Source organism: Heptranchias perlo, unplaced genomic scaffold, assembly GCF_035084215.1.
Source record: "Heptranchias perlo isolate sHepPer1 unplaced genomic scaffold, sHepPer1.hap1 HAP1_SCAFFOLD_284, whole genome shotgun sequence".
In the NCBI taxonomy this organism is placed as follows: domain Eukaryota; kingdom Metazoa; phylum Chordata; class Chondrichthyes; order Hexanchiformes; family Hexanchidae; genus Heptranchias; species Heptranchias perlo.
Window position 1 is genome coordinate 271291 of NW_027139296.1, and position 18313 is coordinate 289603.

The 18313-nt window shown below is 53.4% G+C and overlaps 1 protein-coding gene across 2 annotated transcripts in view; it reads left to right on the top strand.

Annotated features, from left to right (window-relative positions):
* Positions 1-17987, top strand: part of LOC137310878 (visinin-like protein 1) — a 30239-nt gene extending 12252 nt beyond the window's left edge. Inside the window, exons 2-3 of one of the 2 annotated variants that reach the window (XM_067978425.1) lie at positions 9670-9885; positions 17790-17987. In XM_067978425.1, coding sequence (XP_067834526.1) covers positions 9670-9885; positions 17790-17987 — 414 coding nt within the window. The remainder of the gene's footprint in view (positions 1-9669; positions 9886-17789) is intronic. The other variant, XM_067978426.1, reaches the window with a different exon arrangement.
* The last annotated feature ends 326 nt before the right edge of the window (positions 17988-18313 follow it).

Here is an 18313-nt window from a genome sequence, read left to right on the forward strand (position 1 = left end):
CGCTGTTAATTCATCTACCTTATTGCGAATGCTCCGCGCATTAAGACACAATGCCTTTAGACTTGTCTTTTTAAGATTGCTAGTCATCTTAGTTTTATTTTGCACTATGGCCCGATTTGTTTTTCGCCCTTGTTTTCTCTGCGTTCCACGATTGCTTCTTCCCTTTCTGTCTTTTGTTTCTATCCTTGTTTCCCCCTCCTCTGTCTCCCTGCTCAGGTTCCCATCCCCCTGCCATTCTAGTTTAAACCTTCCCCAACAGCACTAGAAAACACCCCCGCGAGGACATTGGTCCCGGTCCTGCTCAGGTGTAACCCGTCCCGCTTGTACAGGTCCCACCTTCCCCACAACCGGTCCCAATGTCCCAGGAATCTAAATCCCTCCCTCCTACACCATCCCTGCAGCCACGCATTCATCTGGTCTATTCTCCTGTTCCTATACTCACTAGCACGTGGCACTGGTAGTAATCCTGAGATCACTACCTTTGAAGTCCTGCTTTTTAATTTATCTCCTAACTCCTTAAATTCACCTTGCAGGACCTCGTCCTTTTTTTACCTATGTCGTTGGTACCAATATGGACCACGACTACTGGCTGTTCACCCTCCCCCTCCAGAATGCCCTGCAGCCGCTCCGTGTCCATCCTTGACCCGAGCACCAGGGAGGCAACATACCATCCTGGAGTCACATTTACGGCTGCAGAAACGCCTATCTGTTCCCCTGACAATTGAATCCCCTATCACTATAGCCCTGCCACTCTTCTTCCTCCCCTCCTGTGCAGCAGAGCCACCCGTGGTGCCCCGAACTTGGCTCTTGCTGCTTTCCCCTGATAAGCCATCTCCCCCAACAGTATCCAAAGCAGAATATCTGTTTGAGAGGGAGATGGCCCAGAGGACTCCTGCTCTACCTGCCTAGTCCTTTTACTCTGCCTGGCGGTCACCCATTTCCTTTCTGCTGCGTAATCTTTACCTGCGGTGTGACCACCTCACTGAACGTGCTATCCACGATAGTCTCAGCATCACGGATGCTCCACAGTGAATCCACCCGCAGCTCCAGCTCCGAAATGCGGTTAGCCAGTAGCTGCAGCTGGACACACTTCCTGCACACATGGTCGCCAGGGACTCTGGTAGTGTCCATGACTTCCCCCATAGTGCAGGAGGAGCATATGACGGGTGCGAGCTCTGCTGCCATGACTTGCCTTAGATTTACACTGCATTCACCTCTCGGACTCTCGGACTCTCCTTTTACACTGCACTCACCTCTTGGACTCTGTGGAGAAAGAAACAGAGTTAACGTTTCAGGTCGAAGACCTTGTGTCAGAACTTAGACCCTTGGCTCCCCACTATTTCCCGTATTTTTTTGTGTCTTCTACTCTGAAGACAAATACAAAATATTTGTTTAACGCCTCTGCCATTTCGTTATTCCCCATTATAATATCTGCAGTCTCTGCCTCTAAGGAACCAACTTTTACTTTTGCTAATCTCTTCCTTTTTACAATCTTTTTATATATTTTTTTTATTCGTTCACGGGATGTGGGTGTCGCTGGCGAGGCCGGCATTTATTGCCCATCCCTAATTGCCCTTGAGAAGGTGGTGGTGAGCCGCCTTCTTGAACCGCTGCAGTCCGTGTGGTGACGGTTCTCCCACAGTGCTGTTAGGGAGGGAGTTCCAGGATTTTGACCCAGCAACGATGAAGGAACGGTGATATATTTCCAAGTCGGGATGGTGTGTGACTTGGAGGGGAACGTGCAGGTGGTGTTGTTTCCATGCGCCTGCTGCTCTTGTCCTTCTAGGTGGTCGAGGTCGTGGGTTTGGGAGGTGCTGTCGAAGAAACCTTGGCGAGTTGCTGCAGTGTATCCTGTGGATGGTACACACTGCAGCCACAGTGCGCCGGTGGTGAAGGGAGTGAATGTTTAGGGTGGTGGATGGGGTGCCAATCAAGCGGGCTGCTTTGTCCTGGATGGTGTCGAGTTTCTTGAGTGTTGTTGGAGCTGCACTCATCCAGGCAAGTGGAGAGTATTCCATCACACTCCTGATTTGTGCCTTGTAGATGGTGGAAAGGCTTTGGGGAGTCAGGAGGTGAGTCACTCGCCGCAGAATATCCAGCCTCTGACCTGCTCTCGTCGCCACAGTATTTATGTGGCTGGTCCAGTTAAGTTTCTGGAAAATGGTGACCCCCAGGATGTTGATGGTGGGGGATTCGGCGATGATAATGCCGTTGAATGTCAAGGGGAGGTGGTTAGACTCTCTCTTGTTGGAGATTGTTATTGCCTGGCACTTGTCTGGCGCGAATGTTACTTGCCACTTATGAGCCCAAGCCTGGATGTTGTCCAGGTCTTGCTGCATGCGGGCTTATATTTCTTGCTAGTTTACTTTCATATTCAATTTTCTCTCTCTTTATCAATTTTTTGGTCATCCTTTGCTGGTTTCTAAAACCCTCCCAATCCTCAGGCTTAATACTCTTTTTTACAACATTATAAGCCTCTTCTTTTAATCTAATACTATCCTTAACTTCACTAGTTAGCCACGGGTGGATCATTTTTCCCGTGGTGTTGTTATTTCTCAAGGGAATGTATATTCGTTGAGAATGAATTATTTATTTAAATGTTCACCATTGCTGATCGACCATCACATCTTTTAATCTAATTTCCCAATCTACCTTCGCCAACTCGCCCCTCATACCTACAAAATTGGCCTTGTTTAAATTTAAGACCCTAGTTTCGAACTTAACGACATCACTCTTAAACTCAATATGAAATTCTATCATGTTATGATCACTCTTTCCCAGAGGATCCTTTATTATAGGATTACTAATTAATCCTGTCTCGTCATACTAGATCTAAAATAGCCTGTTCCCTAGTTGGATCCTCGACATATTGTTCTAGAAAATTGTCTCGAATGCATTCCATGAACTCGTCCTCCAAACTACTTTTGCCAATTTGATTTTCCCAGTCTATATGAAGATTAAAGTCCCCCATGATTATTGCATTACCTTTGTTACAAGCTCCTCTAATTTCCTGATATACACTCTGTCCAACAGTATAACTACTGTTAGGGGGCCTGTAAACTACTCCCACCAGTGTTTTCTGGCCCTTGCTATTTCTTAGCTCCACCCAGACTGATTCTACATCCTCATTTTCTGAGCTAAGATCCTTTCTCACCATCATTTTTATCTCATCCTTTATTATCAGGGCTATCCCCACCCTGCCCCCCTGCCTCCTCCCCCCGCCCCCCCCCTCCCTCCCTCCTTTTCCATTTTGCCTATCTTTTCTAAAAGTCGAGTACCCTGGAATATTTAGTTCCCAATCTTGATCACCCTGCAAACATGTCTCAGTAATGGCTACTGGATCAAACCCATTTATCTCTATTTGTACCATTAATTCATCGATCTTGTTACGAATGCTTCATGCATTCAGATACAGTGCCTTTAATTTAAACTTTTTACTATTTTTCCCTGATGTGACCTTAGTCACTAATGCCCCATTACCTTTGCTAAACTCTCTGTCCCTTCCCGACACACTCTGCTTGTTTTTACCCAAATCACTACTCTGCTCTACAGCATGGACTTTTGTCTACAGACTTATAAATTTACCCTTACCTGAACACTCCTCCCCTCTTATTAGTTTAAAGCCCTATCTACCGCCTTAGTCACTCGATTCGCCAGGACACTGGTCCCAGCCCAAAGGAACAGCTCCCTCTTTCTCCAGTACTGGTGCCAGTGCCCTATGAATTGAAACCCCTGTCTCCCACACCACTCTTTGAGCCCTGCATTTAACTCTCTGATCTGTTTGACCCTATGCCAATTTGCACATGACTCCAGAGATTATTACCTTTGAGGTTCTGTTTATTAATTTGGACCCGAGCTCCTCAAACTCCCTCAGCAGAACCTCATTCCTAGTTCTACCTATGTCGTTGGTCCCTACGTGGACCACGACAACTGGATCCTCCCCCTCATGCTCCAAGTTCTTTCTCAGCCGCGAGGAGATGTCCTTAACCCTGGCACCGGGCAGGCAACACAGCCTTTGGGACTCACTCTCGCGGCTGCAGAGAACAGTATCTGTCCCCCTGACTCTACTGTCCCCTACCACGACCACATTCCGTTTTACTCCCCGTACTTGTACCACGGTGCTGTGGTCAGTTTGCCCATCCTCCCTGCAGTCTTTGTTCTCATTCACACAGGTAGCAAGTACCTCGTACCTGTTGGACGAGGTCAAGGGCTGAGACTCCTCCATCACTACATCCTGGGTCCCCATACCCCCCTGACTCGCAGGCACATCCTCCTGTCCCTGACCACTGAACAAATCGAAACTATTACCTAATCTAAGGGGTGTGACTGCCTCCTGGATCGAAGTGTCCAGGTAACTTTCCCCCTCCCTGATGCACCACAGTGTCTGCACCTCACACTCCAGCTCAACAACTCTGAGCCGAAGTTCCTCGAGTTGCAGACACTTATTGCAGATGTTGCCTGGGATCACACTGCTCTCCACAAACTCCCACATGCTGCAGTTATAGCAACACCTGCACTGCCATCTCTATCTAACATCGTTTTATTTATTTACTTAATTAAAGTTTTTATGTAATTAATTGACTTGGTTTATTTTTAGTTATAAACCAATCATGAACTGTAGGGAGAGTGGGTCCATTCTCATTGCTCCCTGCAGAGAGCAGCCCCACTGCTGAATGAGGCAGCCAATAGGGAACATCATTCAGACGGGGAGGTGCTGGGGGTCCTGGCATTGTCCTGTGGGAGTGTCAGACCCCACTGGATGGGGAACCAGCTTCAGTGTCTTTGTAAGGTGACCCGTGGCTGTATTTAGTCAGAGAGCTAGACACTGATCAGGACATAATAAAAGGAATGATCTGAGAGTCCGTTTTATGTTCAGGGTCACAATGTTACACTGAGTTACATCGAGTCTACAGTACAGAAACAGGCCATTCGGCCCAACTGGTCTATGCCAGTGTTTATGCTCCACATGAGCCTCCTCCCTCCCTACTCCATCTCACCCTATCACCATTTCCTTCTATTCCTTTCTCCCTCATCTGTTCATCTCGCTTCCCCTTAAATGTATCTACACTATTCGCCTCAACTACTCCTTGTGGGAGTGAGTTCCACATTCTCACCACTCTCTGGGTAAAGAAGTTTCTCCTGAATTCCCCATTGGATTTATTAGTGACTATTTTATATTTATGGCCTCTAGTTCTGGTCTCCCCCACAAGTGGAAACATCTTCTCTACGTTTACCCTATCAAACCCTTCCATAATCTTAAAGACCCCTCAGTCTTCTCTTTTCTGGAGAAATGAATATATATATAATATGGTTGATATAAAATGATATTGATGAGGTGATGGATCGGGGGAGTTGGAACCAGAAGGTTTTTAACAGTGAGGTTTCCCTGGAGCTCTGTTGGGTCCTTGTCCGTATCTAACTTTCGATCAGTTACTCGAAGATGTCGTACTGCCCTCGCGGCAATGGGCGAAGACGCTCGGTCTGCGCTCCCCGCTCTACGAAACAACTCGCAGCCCCGTAGATACGTTCAAGGGGCCCCTTAGGTGTATAAATGCCGTTATATTTTCGGGGGGTGGGGGGGTGGGGTGGGGGTGGTGGAGACGTTCTTTTTTAAACTACGTCAAAGGCGCTATATAAATTCCGAAGCTGATCTCGCTCCTGTTGGCACGACGATGGCCGGGTAACGTTCCGGCCGAAAGCTTCATGGGTCTGAGCGTTTACAATTCCACTCTCCGCAAATTGACCATCGAGAAACCCAGCATATTCATGGGTACAGTGCCCCCATACCCTGGGCTATCAGGGGTACAGTGCCCCCATACCCTGGGCTATCAGGGGTACAGTGCCCCCATACCCTGGGCTATCAGGGGTACAGTGCCCCCATACCCTGGGCTATCAGGGGTACAGTGCCCCCATACCCTGGGCTATCGGGTACAGTGCCCCCATTCCCTGGGCTATCGGGTACAGTGCCCCCATACCCTGGGCTATCGGGTGTACAGTGCCCCCATACCCTGGGCTATCAGGTACAGTGCCCCCATACCCTGGGCTATCGGGTACAGTGCCCCCATACCCTGGGCTATCAGGGGTACAGTGCCCCCATACCCTGGGCTATCGGGTACAGTGCCCCCATACCCTGGGCTATCAGGGGTACAGTGCCCCCATACCCTGGGCTATTGGGTACAGTGCCCCAATACCCTGGGCTATCAGGGGTACAGTGCCCCCATACCCTGGGCTATCAGGGGTACAGTGCCCCCATACCCTGGGCTATCAGGTGTACAGTGCCCCCATACCCTGGGCTATCAGGTGTACAGTGCCCCCATACCCTGGGCTATCAGGTACAGTGCCCCCATACCCTGGGCTATCAGGTGTACAGTGCCCCCATACCCTGGGCTATCGGGTACAGTGCCCCCATACCCTGGGCTATCAGGTGTACAGTGCCCCCATACCCTGGGCTATCAGGTACAGTGCCCCCATACCCTGGGCTATCAGGGGTACAGTGCCCCCATACCCTGGGCTATCAGGGGTACAGCCAACTCATGCAATTTAAGGTGCTGTGTTCACACTGCGTTTCTGCCATGTCTGGTGTTTATGCCTCATCTGTGCCAGGTGCGTATGGTATTTGTCGTGCTGTGTTCATGCGGTGTTTTGCCATGTCTGTGCTGTGTTTTATGCCATGTCTGTCCCGTATTTGTGCTGTGTCTGTGCCATATATGTACTGTGTGGAAACTGTGTTTGGCGTGCTGTGTTTGTGCGGTGTTTTGCGATGTGCGTTTTATGTTTTGCCGCCTTCTTGCAGTGTTTTGCTGTGTTTGTACCATGTCCGTCCTGTTTTTATATCATGTCTGTGCCTTGTTTACACTGTGACTGTGCAATGTTTCAGCCATGTCTGTCATGCATTTATGCCGTGCCTGTTCTGTGTTTGTGCCGTGCCTGTGCCATGTTTGTGCCGTGCCTGTGATGTGTTTATGCCATGTCTTTCCCATGTTTTTCACATGTCTGTCTTGTGTTCATGCTGTGTCTGTGCCATATTTATGCTGTTTCTGTGCCGTGTTTATGCCATGTCTTTCCCATGTTTATGCCATGTATGTCGCATGTTCATGCTATGTTTGTGCCATGTTTATGCCATGTCTGTGCCATGTACACGCCATGTGCATGTGGCATTTGTCGTGCTGTGTCCATGCTGTGTTCGTGCTGTGTTCGTGCAGTGCTTTGCTGTGTTTGTGCTGTGTTCGTGCTGTGTTCGTGCTGTGGTCGTGCTGTGGTCGTGCTGTGGTCGTGCTGTGTTCGTGCTGTGTTCGTGCTGTGTTCGTGCTGTGTTCGTGCTGTGTTTTGCTGTGATTTGCTGTTTTCGTGCAGTGTTTTGCTGTGTTTTGCTGTGTTCGTGCAGTGTTCTGCTGTGTTCTGCTGTGTTTGTGCTGTGTTTGTGCTGTGTTTGTGCTGTGTTTGTGCTGTGTTCGTGCAGTGTTCGTGCAGTGTTCTGCTGTGTTTTGCTGTGTTCGTGCTGTGTTTTGCTGTGTTCTGCTGTGTTCGTGCAGTGTTTTGCTGTGTTCGTGCTGTGTTTGTGCTGTGTTTTGCTGTGTTCGTGCAGTGTTCTGCTGTGTTCGTGCAGTGTTTTGCTGTGTTCGTGCAGTGTTTTGCTGTGTTCGTGCAGTGTTTTGCTGTGTTCGTGCAGTGTTCGTGCAGTGTTTGCTGTGTTCGTGCAGTGTTCGTGCTGTGTTCGTGCAGTGTTCGTGCTGTGTTCGTGCTGTGTTCGTGCAGTGTTTTGCTGTGTTCGTGCAGTGTTTTGCTGTGTTCGTGCAGTGTTTTGCTGTGTTCGTGCAGTGTTTTGCTGTGTTCGTGCAGTGTTTGTGCTGTGTTCGTGCTGTGTTTTGCTGTGTTTGTGCAGTGTTTTGCTGTGTTCGTGCAGTGTTCGTGCAGTGTTCGTGCAGTGTTCGTGCTGTGTTCGTGCTGTGCAGTGTTCGTGCAGTGTTCGTGCAGTGTTCGTGCTATGTTCGTGCTGTGTTCGTGCTGTGTTTGTGCTGTGTTTTGCTGTGTTTTGCTGTGATTTGCTGTGTTCGTGCAGTGTTTTGCTGTGTTCGTGCAGTGTTCGTGCTGTGTTCGTGCAGTGTTTTGCTGTGTTCGTGCAGTGTTCGTGCTGTGTTCGTGCAGTGTTTTGCTGTGTTTTGCTGTGTTCGTGCAGTGTTTTGCTGTGTTCGTGCAGTGTTTTGCTGTGTTCGTGCTGTGTTCGTGCAGTGTTTTGCTGTGTTCGTGCAGTGTTTTGCTGTGTTTTGCTGTGTTCGTGCAGTGTTTTGCTGTGTTCGTGCAGTGTTTTGCTGTGTTCGTGCAGTGTTTTGCTGTGTTCGTGCAGTGTTCGTGCAGTGCTTTGCTGTGTTCGTGCTGTGTTCGTGCTGTGTTCGTGCTGTGTTCGTGCTGTGTTCGTGCTGTGTTCGTGCTGTGTTCGTGCTGTGTTCGTGCTGTGTTCGTGCTGTGGTCGTGCTGTGGTCGTGCTGTGGTCGTGCTGTGTTCGTGCTGTGTTTTGCTGTGATTTGCTGTTTTCGTGCAGTGTTTTGCTGTGTTTTGCTGTGTTCGTGCAGTGTTCTGCTGTGTTCTGCTGTGTTCTGCTGTGTTCTGCTGTGTTTGTGCTGTGTTTGTGCTGTTTGTGCTGTGTTTGTGCTGTGTTCGTGCAGTGTTCTGCTGTGTTTTGCTGTGTTCGTGCTGTGTTTTGCTGTGTTCTGCTGTGTTCGTGCAGTGTTCTGCTGTGTTCGTGCAGTGTTTTGCTGTGTTCGTGCTGTGTTTGTGCTGTGTTTTGCTGTGTTCGTGCAGTGTTCTGCTGTGTTCGTGCAGTGTTCGTGCAGTGTTTGCTGTGTTCGTGCAGTGTTTTGCTGTGTTCGTGCAGTGTTCGTGCAGTGTTCGTGCAGTGTTCGTGCTGTGTTCGTGCAGTGTTTTGCTGTGTTCGTGCAGTGTTTTGCTGTGATTTGCTGTGTTCGTGCAGTGTTTTGCTGTGTTCGTGCAGTGTTCGTGCTGTGTTCGTGCAGTGTTTTGCTGTGTTCGTGCTGTGTTCGTGCAGTGTTTTGCTGTGTTCGTGCAGTGTTTTGCTGTGTTCGTGCTGTGTTCGTGCAGTGTTTTGCTGTGTTCGTGCAGTGTTTTGCTGTGTTCGTGCTGTGTTCGTGCAGTGTTTTGCTGTGTTCGTGCAGTGTTTTGCTGTGTTCGTGCTGTGTTTTGCTGTGTTCGTGCAGTGTTTTGCTGTGTTCGTGCAGTGTTTTGCTGTGTTCGTGCAGTGTTTTGCTGTGTTCGTGCTGTGATTTGCTGTGTTCGTGCTGTGATTTGCTGTGTTCGTGCTGTGTTCGTGCTGTGTTCGTGCAGTGTTTTGCTGTGTTCGTGCAGTGTTTTGCTGTGTTCGTGCAGTGTTTTGCTGTGTTCGTGCAGTGTTTTGCTGTGTTCGTGCAGTGTTTTGCTGTGTTCGTGCAGTGTTTTGCTGTGTTCGTGCAGTGTTTTGCTGTGTTCGTGCAGTGTTTTGCTGTGTTCGTGCAGTGTTTTGCTGTGTTCGTGCAGTGTTTTGCTGTGTTCGTGCAGTGTTTTGCTGTGTTCGTGCAGTGTTTTGCTGTGCTTGTGCTGTGATTTGCCCTGTTTGCCCCCACCCATGAGGGGAAACCCTCCCTCACAGTACTATGTAACTGGGCTCCTTTCCCGCAGTTTTTCCCGTATGGCGACGCCTCCAGATTTGCTCAGCACGCGTTCCGGACCTTTGACAAGAACGGTGACGGCACCATTGATTTCCGTGAGTTTATCTGCGCCTTGTCCATCACCTCGAGAGGCGGCATCGAGCAGAAACTGAACTGGGCTTTCAACATGTACGACCTGGACGGAGATGGCAAAATCACCCGGGAGGAGATGCTGGAGATCATCGAGGTACCAAACCCGGGGGAGGGGGCAGTGTGTGTACAGTGTGTGGGGGAGGGGCAGTGTGTGTACAGTGTGTGGGGGAGGGGCAGTGTGTGTACAGTGTGGGGGGGAGGGGCAGTGTGTGTACAGTGTGTGGGGGAGGGGCAGTGTGTGTACAGTGTGTGGGGGAGGGGCAGTGTGTGTACAGTGTGTGGGGGAGGGGCAGTGTGTGTACAGTGTGTGGGGGAGGGGCAGTGTGTGTACAGTGTGGGGGGGAGGGGCAGTGTGTGTACAGTGTGTGGGGGAGGGGCAGTGTGTGTACAGTGTGGGGGAGGGGCAGTGTGTGTACAGTGTGTGGGGGAGGGGCAGTGTGTGTACAGTGTGTGGGGGAGGGGCAGTGTGTGTACAGTGTGGGGGGGAGGGGCAGTGTGTGTACAGTGTGTGGGGGAGGGGCAGTGTGTGTACAGTGTGTGGGGGAGGGGCAGTGTGTGTACAGTGTGGGGGAGGGGCAGTGTGTGTACAGTGTGTGGGGGAGGGGCAGTGTGTGTACAGTGTGGGGGAGGGGCAGTGTGTGTGCAGTGTGGGGGAGGGGCAGTGTGTGTACAGTGTGGGGGGGAGGGGCAGTGTGTGTACAGTGTGGGGGAGGGGCAGTGTGTGTACAGTGTGGGGGGGAGGGGCAGTGTGTGTACAGTGTGGGGGGGAGGGGCAGTGTGTGTACAGTGTGGGGGGGAGGGGCAGTGTGTACAGTGTGGGGGGGAGGGGCAGTGTGTGTACAGTGTGTGGGGGAGGGGCAGTGTGTGTACAGTGTGTGGGGGAGGGGCAGTGTGTGTACAGTGTGGGGGAGGGGCTGTGTGTGTACAGTTTGGGGGAGGGGGCAGTGTGTGTACAGTGTGGGGGGAGGGGCAGTGTGTGTACAGTGTGGGGGAGGGGGCAGTGTGTGTACAGTGTGGGGGGAGGGGCAGTGTGTGTACAGTGTGGGGGAGGGGCAGTGTGTGTACCGAGTGGGGGAGGGGCTGTGTGTGTACAGTGTGGGGGAGGGGCAGTGTGTGTACAGTGTGGGGGAGGGGCAGTGTGTGTACAGTGTGGGGGAGGGGCAGTGTGTGTACAGTGTGGGGGAGGGGCAGTGTGTGTACAGTGTGGGGGAGGGGCAGTGTGTGTACCGAGTGGGGGAGGGGCTGTGTGTGTACAGTGTGGGGGAGGGGCAGTGTGTGTACAGTGTGGGGGAGGGGCAGTGTGTGTACAGTGTGGGGGAGGGGCAGTGTGTGTACAGTGTGGGGGAGGGGCAGTGTGTGTACAGTGTGGGGGGAGGGGCAGTGTGTGTACAGTGTGGGGGGAGGGGCAGTGTGTGTACAGTGTGGGGGAGGGGCAGTGTGTGTACAGTGTGGGGGAGGGGCAGTGTGTGTACAGTGTGGGGGAGGGGCTGTGTGTGTACAGAGTGTGGGGGGAGGGGCAGTGTGTGTACAGAGTGTGGGGGGAGGGGCAGTGTGTGTACAGAGTGTGGGGGGAGGGGCAGTGTGTGTACAGTGTGGGGGGAGGGGCAGTGTGTGTACAGAGTGGGGGAGGGGCTGTGTGTGTACAGAGTGTGGGGGGAGGGGCAGTGTGTGTACAGTGTGGGGGGAGGGGCAGTGTGTGTACAGAGTGGGGGAGGGGCTGTGTGTGTACAGAGTGTGGGGGGAGGGGCAGTGTGTGTACCGAGTGTGGGGGGAGGGGCAGTGTGTGTACAGAGTGGGGGAGGGGCTGTGTGTGTACAGTGTGGGGGGAGGGGCAGTGTGTGTACCGAGTGTGGGGGGAGGGGCAGTGTGTGTACCGAGTGTGGGGGGAGGGGCTGTGTGTGTACCGAGTGGGGGAGGGGCTGTGTGTGTACCGAGTGTGGGGGAGGGGCAGTGTGTGTACAGTGTGGGGGAGGGGCAGTGTGTGTACAGTGTGGGGGAGGGGCAGTGTGTGTACAGTGGGGGGGAGGGGCAGTGTGTGTACAGTGTGGGGGAGGGGCAGTGTGTGTACAGTGTGGGGGAGGGGCAGTGTGTGTACAGTGTGGGGGAGGGGCAGTGTGTGTACAGTGTGGGGGAGGGGCAGAGTGCGTACAGTGTGGGGGAGGGGCAGAGTGGGTGAGGGGTTACTGGTTAAGCCAATTGTCAGTCAGCTCATTGAATCAGTGAGCCCAGTCTGATGTTTAATGGTGTTTCTCAGACTTTTTTTTTCAAGAAATATACTTTATTCATAAAATTTGCAACAATCCAGTTGTCATATCTCATTCCAAACATACACAATACAGATTATACAATTTTCAGGTTACATCAAGTACAGTTCAATGAACACATTGGACATAATTACAGTTCATGACACTCTAGGGTGTCTCATTGCACCACAATCAATACAGGTGATTCATTACAGATTCATTACAGGTACATTACATTTCATTACATCAATTTGAATTTTACATTCTGCCCGAGGGGGTTTTTCCCTGATTTCAGCCCCTCGGTTTACAATGGCGGGAAGGCTCTATACGGTTGCCTTTCCCCACAGGGCATTTGCGGCGGCCGCACCCATCCTCAGTGCGTCCCTGAGCACGTAGTCCTGGACCTTGGAATGTGCCAGTCTGCAACACTCGGTCGAGGACAGCTCCTTGCACTGGAAGACCAGCAAGTTTCGGGCAGACCAAAGGGCGTCTTTCACCGAGTTGATGGTCTTCCAGCAGCAGTTGATGTCCGTCTCGGTGTGCGTCCCCGGGAACAGCCCGTAGAGCACAGAGTCCTGTGTTACGGAACTGCTCGGGACGAACCTGGACAGATACCACTGCATCTCTCTCCAGACCTTCTTTGCAAAGGCACATTCCATAAGGAGATGGGTGACGGTCTCGTCTCCACCGCAGCCTCCTCTGGGACAGCGCGCGGTGGCGCTGAGAGTCCGGGAGTGCATGAAGGATCTGACGGGAAGGGCCCTTCTCACCACCAGCCAAGCTCGGTCTTGGTGCTTGTTTGAAAGCTCTGGCGATGAGGCGTTCTGCCAAATGACATTGACAGTCTGCTCGGGGAACCAACCGACAGGATCCACCATCTCCTTTTCCCTCAGGGTCTCGAGGACGTTACGTGCGGACCACTTACTGATCGCCTTGTGGTCAAAGGTGTTTTTTTGCACAAACCTTTCCACGAAGGACAGGTGGGGCGGAACGGTCCAACTGGACGGAGCGTTCCGTGGCAGCGTGGCCAGGCCCATCCTTCTCAACACCGGGGACAGGTAGAACCTCAGCACGTAGTGACACTTTGTGTTTGCGTACCGAGGGTCTATGCACAGCTTGATGCAGCCGCACACAAAGGTGGCCATCAGGATGAGGGCCACATTGGGGCACGCCTTTCCCCACTTTCTCCGGAGATTTGTACATCGTGACCCTGCGGACATGGTCCATTTTTGATCTCCAGACAAAGTGGAAGATGGCTCGGGTGACTGTCGCGGCGCACGAGCGAGGTATGGGCCAGACCTGTGCCACGTACAGCAACACCGAGAGCACCTCGCTCCTGATGACCAGGTTCATGCCCACGATCGAGAGGGATCGTCGATCCCACAGTCCCAGTTTCTGCTTAACCTTGGAAATACGCTCCTCCCAGTTTTTGGTGCACGCCCCGGCCCCCCCGAACCAGACCCCCAGCACCTTCAGGTAATCCGACCTGACGGTGAAGGGGACAAAGGATCGGTCGGTCCAGTTCCCAAAGAACATGGCCTCGCTCTTGCTACGATTTACCCTGGCCCCCGAGGCCAGTTCGAACTGGTCACAGATGCTCATCAATCTGCGGACCGAGAGCTGATCCGAGCAAAAGACGGCGACGTCATCCATGTACAGGGAGGCCTTGACCTGAGTGCCTCCGCTGCCTGGGATCGTCACCCCTCTTATGCCCACATCCCTCCTGATGGACTCGGCAAAGGGTTCGATGCAACACACGAACAAGACGGAGGAGAGAGGACAGCCCTGCCTGACTCCAGATTTGATCGTGAAGCTTTCTGATTCCCACCCGTTGATTGAAACTGCGCTACTGATGTTTGTGTAGAGCAGTTGGATCCAATTGCGGATTCCCTCCCCAAACCCCATTTTGGAGAGCACGTCCATCATGTACGTGTGGGATATTCTGTCAAAGGCCTTCTCCTGGTCCAGGCTGATCAGGCAGGTGTTCACCCCCCTGTCCTGTACGTAGGCAATCGTATCCCTGAGTAGCGCCAGGCTATCAGAGATCTTCCTGCCGGGTACGGTGCAGGTCTGATCGGGGTGGATCACCACCTCCAGGGCTGACTTGACCCGATTGGCGATGACCTTGGACAGAATTTTGTAGTCCACGTTAAGTAGTGAGATGGGTCGCCAATTTTTGATTTCTTCCCTCTCCCCCTTCTGCTTGTAGATGAGGGTGATGATGCCTTTCCTCATGGAGTCTGACATGCTGCCTGCCAGGAGCATACCCCCGTACACTTCCAGCAGGTCTGGGCCTATCCAGTCCCACAGAGCCGAGTACAACTCCATCGGTAAGCCGTCGCTTCCGGGAGTCTTACTCTTCTCGAAGGATCGGACGGCCTTTGTCAGTTCGTCCAGAGTTAGCGGGTGATCCAGACTCTCCCGCTTGCTGTCGTCTAGAACCTCCGTGATAGACGACAAGAAGGAGTGGGAGGCCGCGCTGTCTGTGGGCTTCGCGTCGTACAGTCCGGCATAAAAGGATTTGCAGATCCTCAGTATGTCGGGCTGCGAGGACGTGACCGAGCCGTCCTCTTCCTTCAGGCTGCTGATCACAGAGCTCTCTCTGTGCACCTTTTGGAAGAAGAAGCGCGAGCAAGTCTCGTCCTGCTCCACGGAGCGGACTCTGGACCGGAAGATGATCTTGGAGGCCTCGGAGGCAAAGAGCGAGGCTTGCTGGTCCTTCACCTCTCTGAGTTCCTCCCCGACATCGATCCCCATCGACTGCAGCAGGAGAAGATTCTGCATGCTTTTCTGGAGTCGGGACATTTCCCTCTGCCTCTCTCTCGCCTTCTGAACACCTTTGAGGATGAAGAACCTCTTGATGTTCGCCTTGATGGCTTCCCACCAGTGCACTGGGGAATCAAAGAGGGGCTTTACGGTTCTCCAACCTTTGTAATCCCTCGTCAGTTCCTCAATGTTTCCCGGGGTCAGCAGTTTCACGTTCAGCTTCCATGTCCTCCTGCCCACTCTCTGATCGTCCTGTAGGTGACAGTCGGCCAGGAGGAGGCAGTGGTCAGAGAAGAACACCGGTGTGACCTTGGTGGATCTGACCTTGAGCGTCAGGGGCGCAAACAGGAAGTCTATCCTGGAACGGACAGACCCGTCTGGTCTGTACCAGGTGTATTTGACGCGCTGTCCCATCTGCAGGGTTGCTGAAGACGTCGCACAGCTTGGCGTCTTTCAAAGCTTCCATCAGGAGTTTGGACGTGGTGTCCAGTTGCTGTCGGCTCTGCCGGATCGTCCAGCCGCATCGATGATGCAGTTGAAGTTACGGTTTCCCGGAGCCGTTCTTCGCTCTCTGCGGTGCTGCTCCCAGCCTCCCGGGGCTGGTGTACACTGGGCACTACGCTGCTCCTCGTGTCCCGGGACTGGTGTACACTGGGCACTACACTGCTCCTGGTGTCCCGGGGCTGGTGTACACTGGGCACTACGCTGCTCCTGGTGTCCCGGGGCTGGTGTACACTGGGCACTACGCTGCTCCTGGTGTCCCGGGGCTGGTGTACACTGGGCACTACGCTGCTCCTGGTGTCCCGGGGCTGGTGTACACTGGGCACTACGCTGCTCCTGGTGTCCCGGGGCTGGTGTACACTGGGCACTACGCTGCTCCTCGTGTCCCGGGGCTGGTGTACACTGGGCACTACGCTGCTCCTCGTGTCCCGGGGCTGGTGTACACTGGGCACTACGCTGCTCCTGGTGTCCCGGGGCTGGTGTACACTGGGCACTACGCTGCTCCCGGCCTCCCGGGGCTGGTGTACACTGGGCACTACACTGCTCCTGGTGTCCCGGGGCTGGTGTACACTGGGCACTACACTGCTCCTGGTGTCCCGGGGCTGGTGTACACTGGGCACTACGCTGCTCCTGGTGTCCCGGGGCTGGAGGGTGCTGGAGGCGTTGTCGCTCCCATTTTCTGGAGATGGGGGCTGTCGATCGCGTCGCTGTCGCCTTGGATGTTTTGCCGCTTTCGGTGGGACGCCTGACTGCTTCGCTCCTGTCGTCTCTCCTCGTCAGACGCTGTAGTCGGTAGGAGCTCGTTTCCTTTCCTCTGGCTTCCTCTTTCTGTTCTTCTTGCTCACTAGCTGCCATTCTTCCTCTGCTGCCTCCTCGTCCATGGACTCTGTCGTCTGGTGGGGAGGCTCGGAGCTGGGTGTCGGGGTCTTGCAGTTTTCAGCTTGACCCTTTCCTCGCTCCGGTCGGGGTCTTCTCGGAGGAGGTCACGGCGGGACGAGGGTTCTTGGCCTTCTTTGGGGCAGCCTTGCTTGTTGCCCCCTCCTCCTTTGCTGTGTTGCTCTTGGCCGCCTGGGCGTAGCTGAAGCTGCGTTTGGGGCAGGCCCTGTAGAGATGGCCATCCTCCCCGCACAGGTTGCAGCGCTTGCTCTCCTTGCAGTCCTTAGTCTGGTGCCCTTCCTGCTTGCAGTTCTTGCAGACGGTTGCAGTGCAGGAGGCCGCCACGTGGCCGGATTTGCCGCAGGTGCGACAGACTCTGGGTTGCCCCACGTACATGATGTACCCTCGACTTCCTCCGATGGCGAAGCTGGAGGGAGGGTGGACGATGTTGCCGTGGGCGTCCACTCTCAACGTTGCCGTGACCTCCCTCTTGCTGGTCCAGATCCCGAACTGGTCGGTGACGTCAACGCTGTTCTCCGCCCCGTTGACGTATCTGGCGAGGAACGTCAGCACATCGACGACCGGGACGTGTGGGTTGTACATGTGGACAATCAGCTTCCGATTCCTCTGCGTTGGGAGGGTGAAGAGCGGCTCCGCAGCGAGAATCACCAGCGGTCCTTCACTCCCCTTCTCCTCGAACACCTGAAGAAACTTCTGGCATCCAGCGACGGTCTTAAAGGTGACGTCAAAGTATCTGCTTCGAGGGAAATCCTGTAGGCAGAAGATGTCCGCTGCTTTAAATCCACAGCACTCGACCAAAATGCACGATCCATCGGTGTAACACATTGAACTGTCGTTACCGTCACCCTGACGGTGTTTGGCACACCATGGCCGGGTGCCCGGGTGCCCTTCCCTGCCATTGCAGTATTGATGTCGTCCCTATGCAAATTTAGGGGCGGAGCCACACACAAATCGACCAATCGCAGCAAAGTCCGCACTTTGCGAGCGCACGAGGTCACAGCCTGTGTTCCGATCCACTCCGATCCAAATAAACTGAATGGGAACACACTCGATCTGAGCCAAAAGACCGGTTGCACTGTCTGAAGGAGACCTGTTATTTGCTGCGGGTCTTTGCATTGTGTGGCTGGTCTCCACTCACCCGCTGCCGGGACCTGTCAGATTGGGACTGGGGGCCGGGGCCTGAGAGTCTGGTGCCCTCGACTGAAATGGCCTGAGGGGCAGATGTTCCGTGGGCTTTTGGGACCCTCTGGGGCTGTGAGGAGGAAGGGACTGGGGGAGGGGTCTGGGGACTAGGGAGGGGGAGGGGACTGAGGAGGGGTCGGGGGAGTGGACAGGGGGAGGGGGCGGGTGGGATGGAGGGGTCTGGGGTAGGGTATGGGACCGGGGGCAGGGATCTGTGGTTGGGGGATGGGACGGGGAAGGGGAGGGGTTTGGGGGTTGGGTATGGGGCCGGGGGCAGGGATCTGTGGTCGGGGGAGGGGGAGGGGACGGGAGGAGGGGGCTGTACAGTTAATGATTTAATAAGAAGCAGGTTGAATATGTTCGGGGAGTGTTCAGTCAGCTGGCAATTCATGCACTCTCCCTGTTTCAGGCGATTTATAAAATGGTGGGCACGGTGATCATGATGAGGATGAATGAGGACCATCTCACCCCACAGCAGCGAGTGGACAAGATCTTCAGTAAAATGGATAAAGACCACAATGACCAGATCACACTCGAGGAGTTCAAGGAGGCAGCAAAGAGTGACCCATCGATTGTGCTCCTGCTGCAATGTGACATTCAGGAATAGAGCAGGACAGGGGACCAGCCCACCAGCAACTTCTCAATGTTTGACGCAGCCATCCCTCCAATACTGTGTACCCGGGCACAAAGCAACCATTCAACCATTATAACCTTTCAACTCCCTCAGTAGATCATCAGGAGTAGACCCCTGCCCCAGTACCGAATTTCAAAGGAACAGTCACCCACACTGTACACATTCAAACAGGGGACCATTCCACATTAGAAAGTCCAAATGGGGCAGGAATCTCGTCACAGCAACAGGGGTCGGGTCAAAGGTAAAGGTTTTCAGGAGTGTCATGTTTGAGGAAGGTGTCACTGTGATCATCGCTCGAG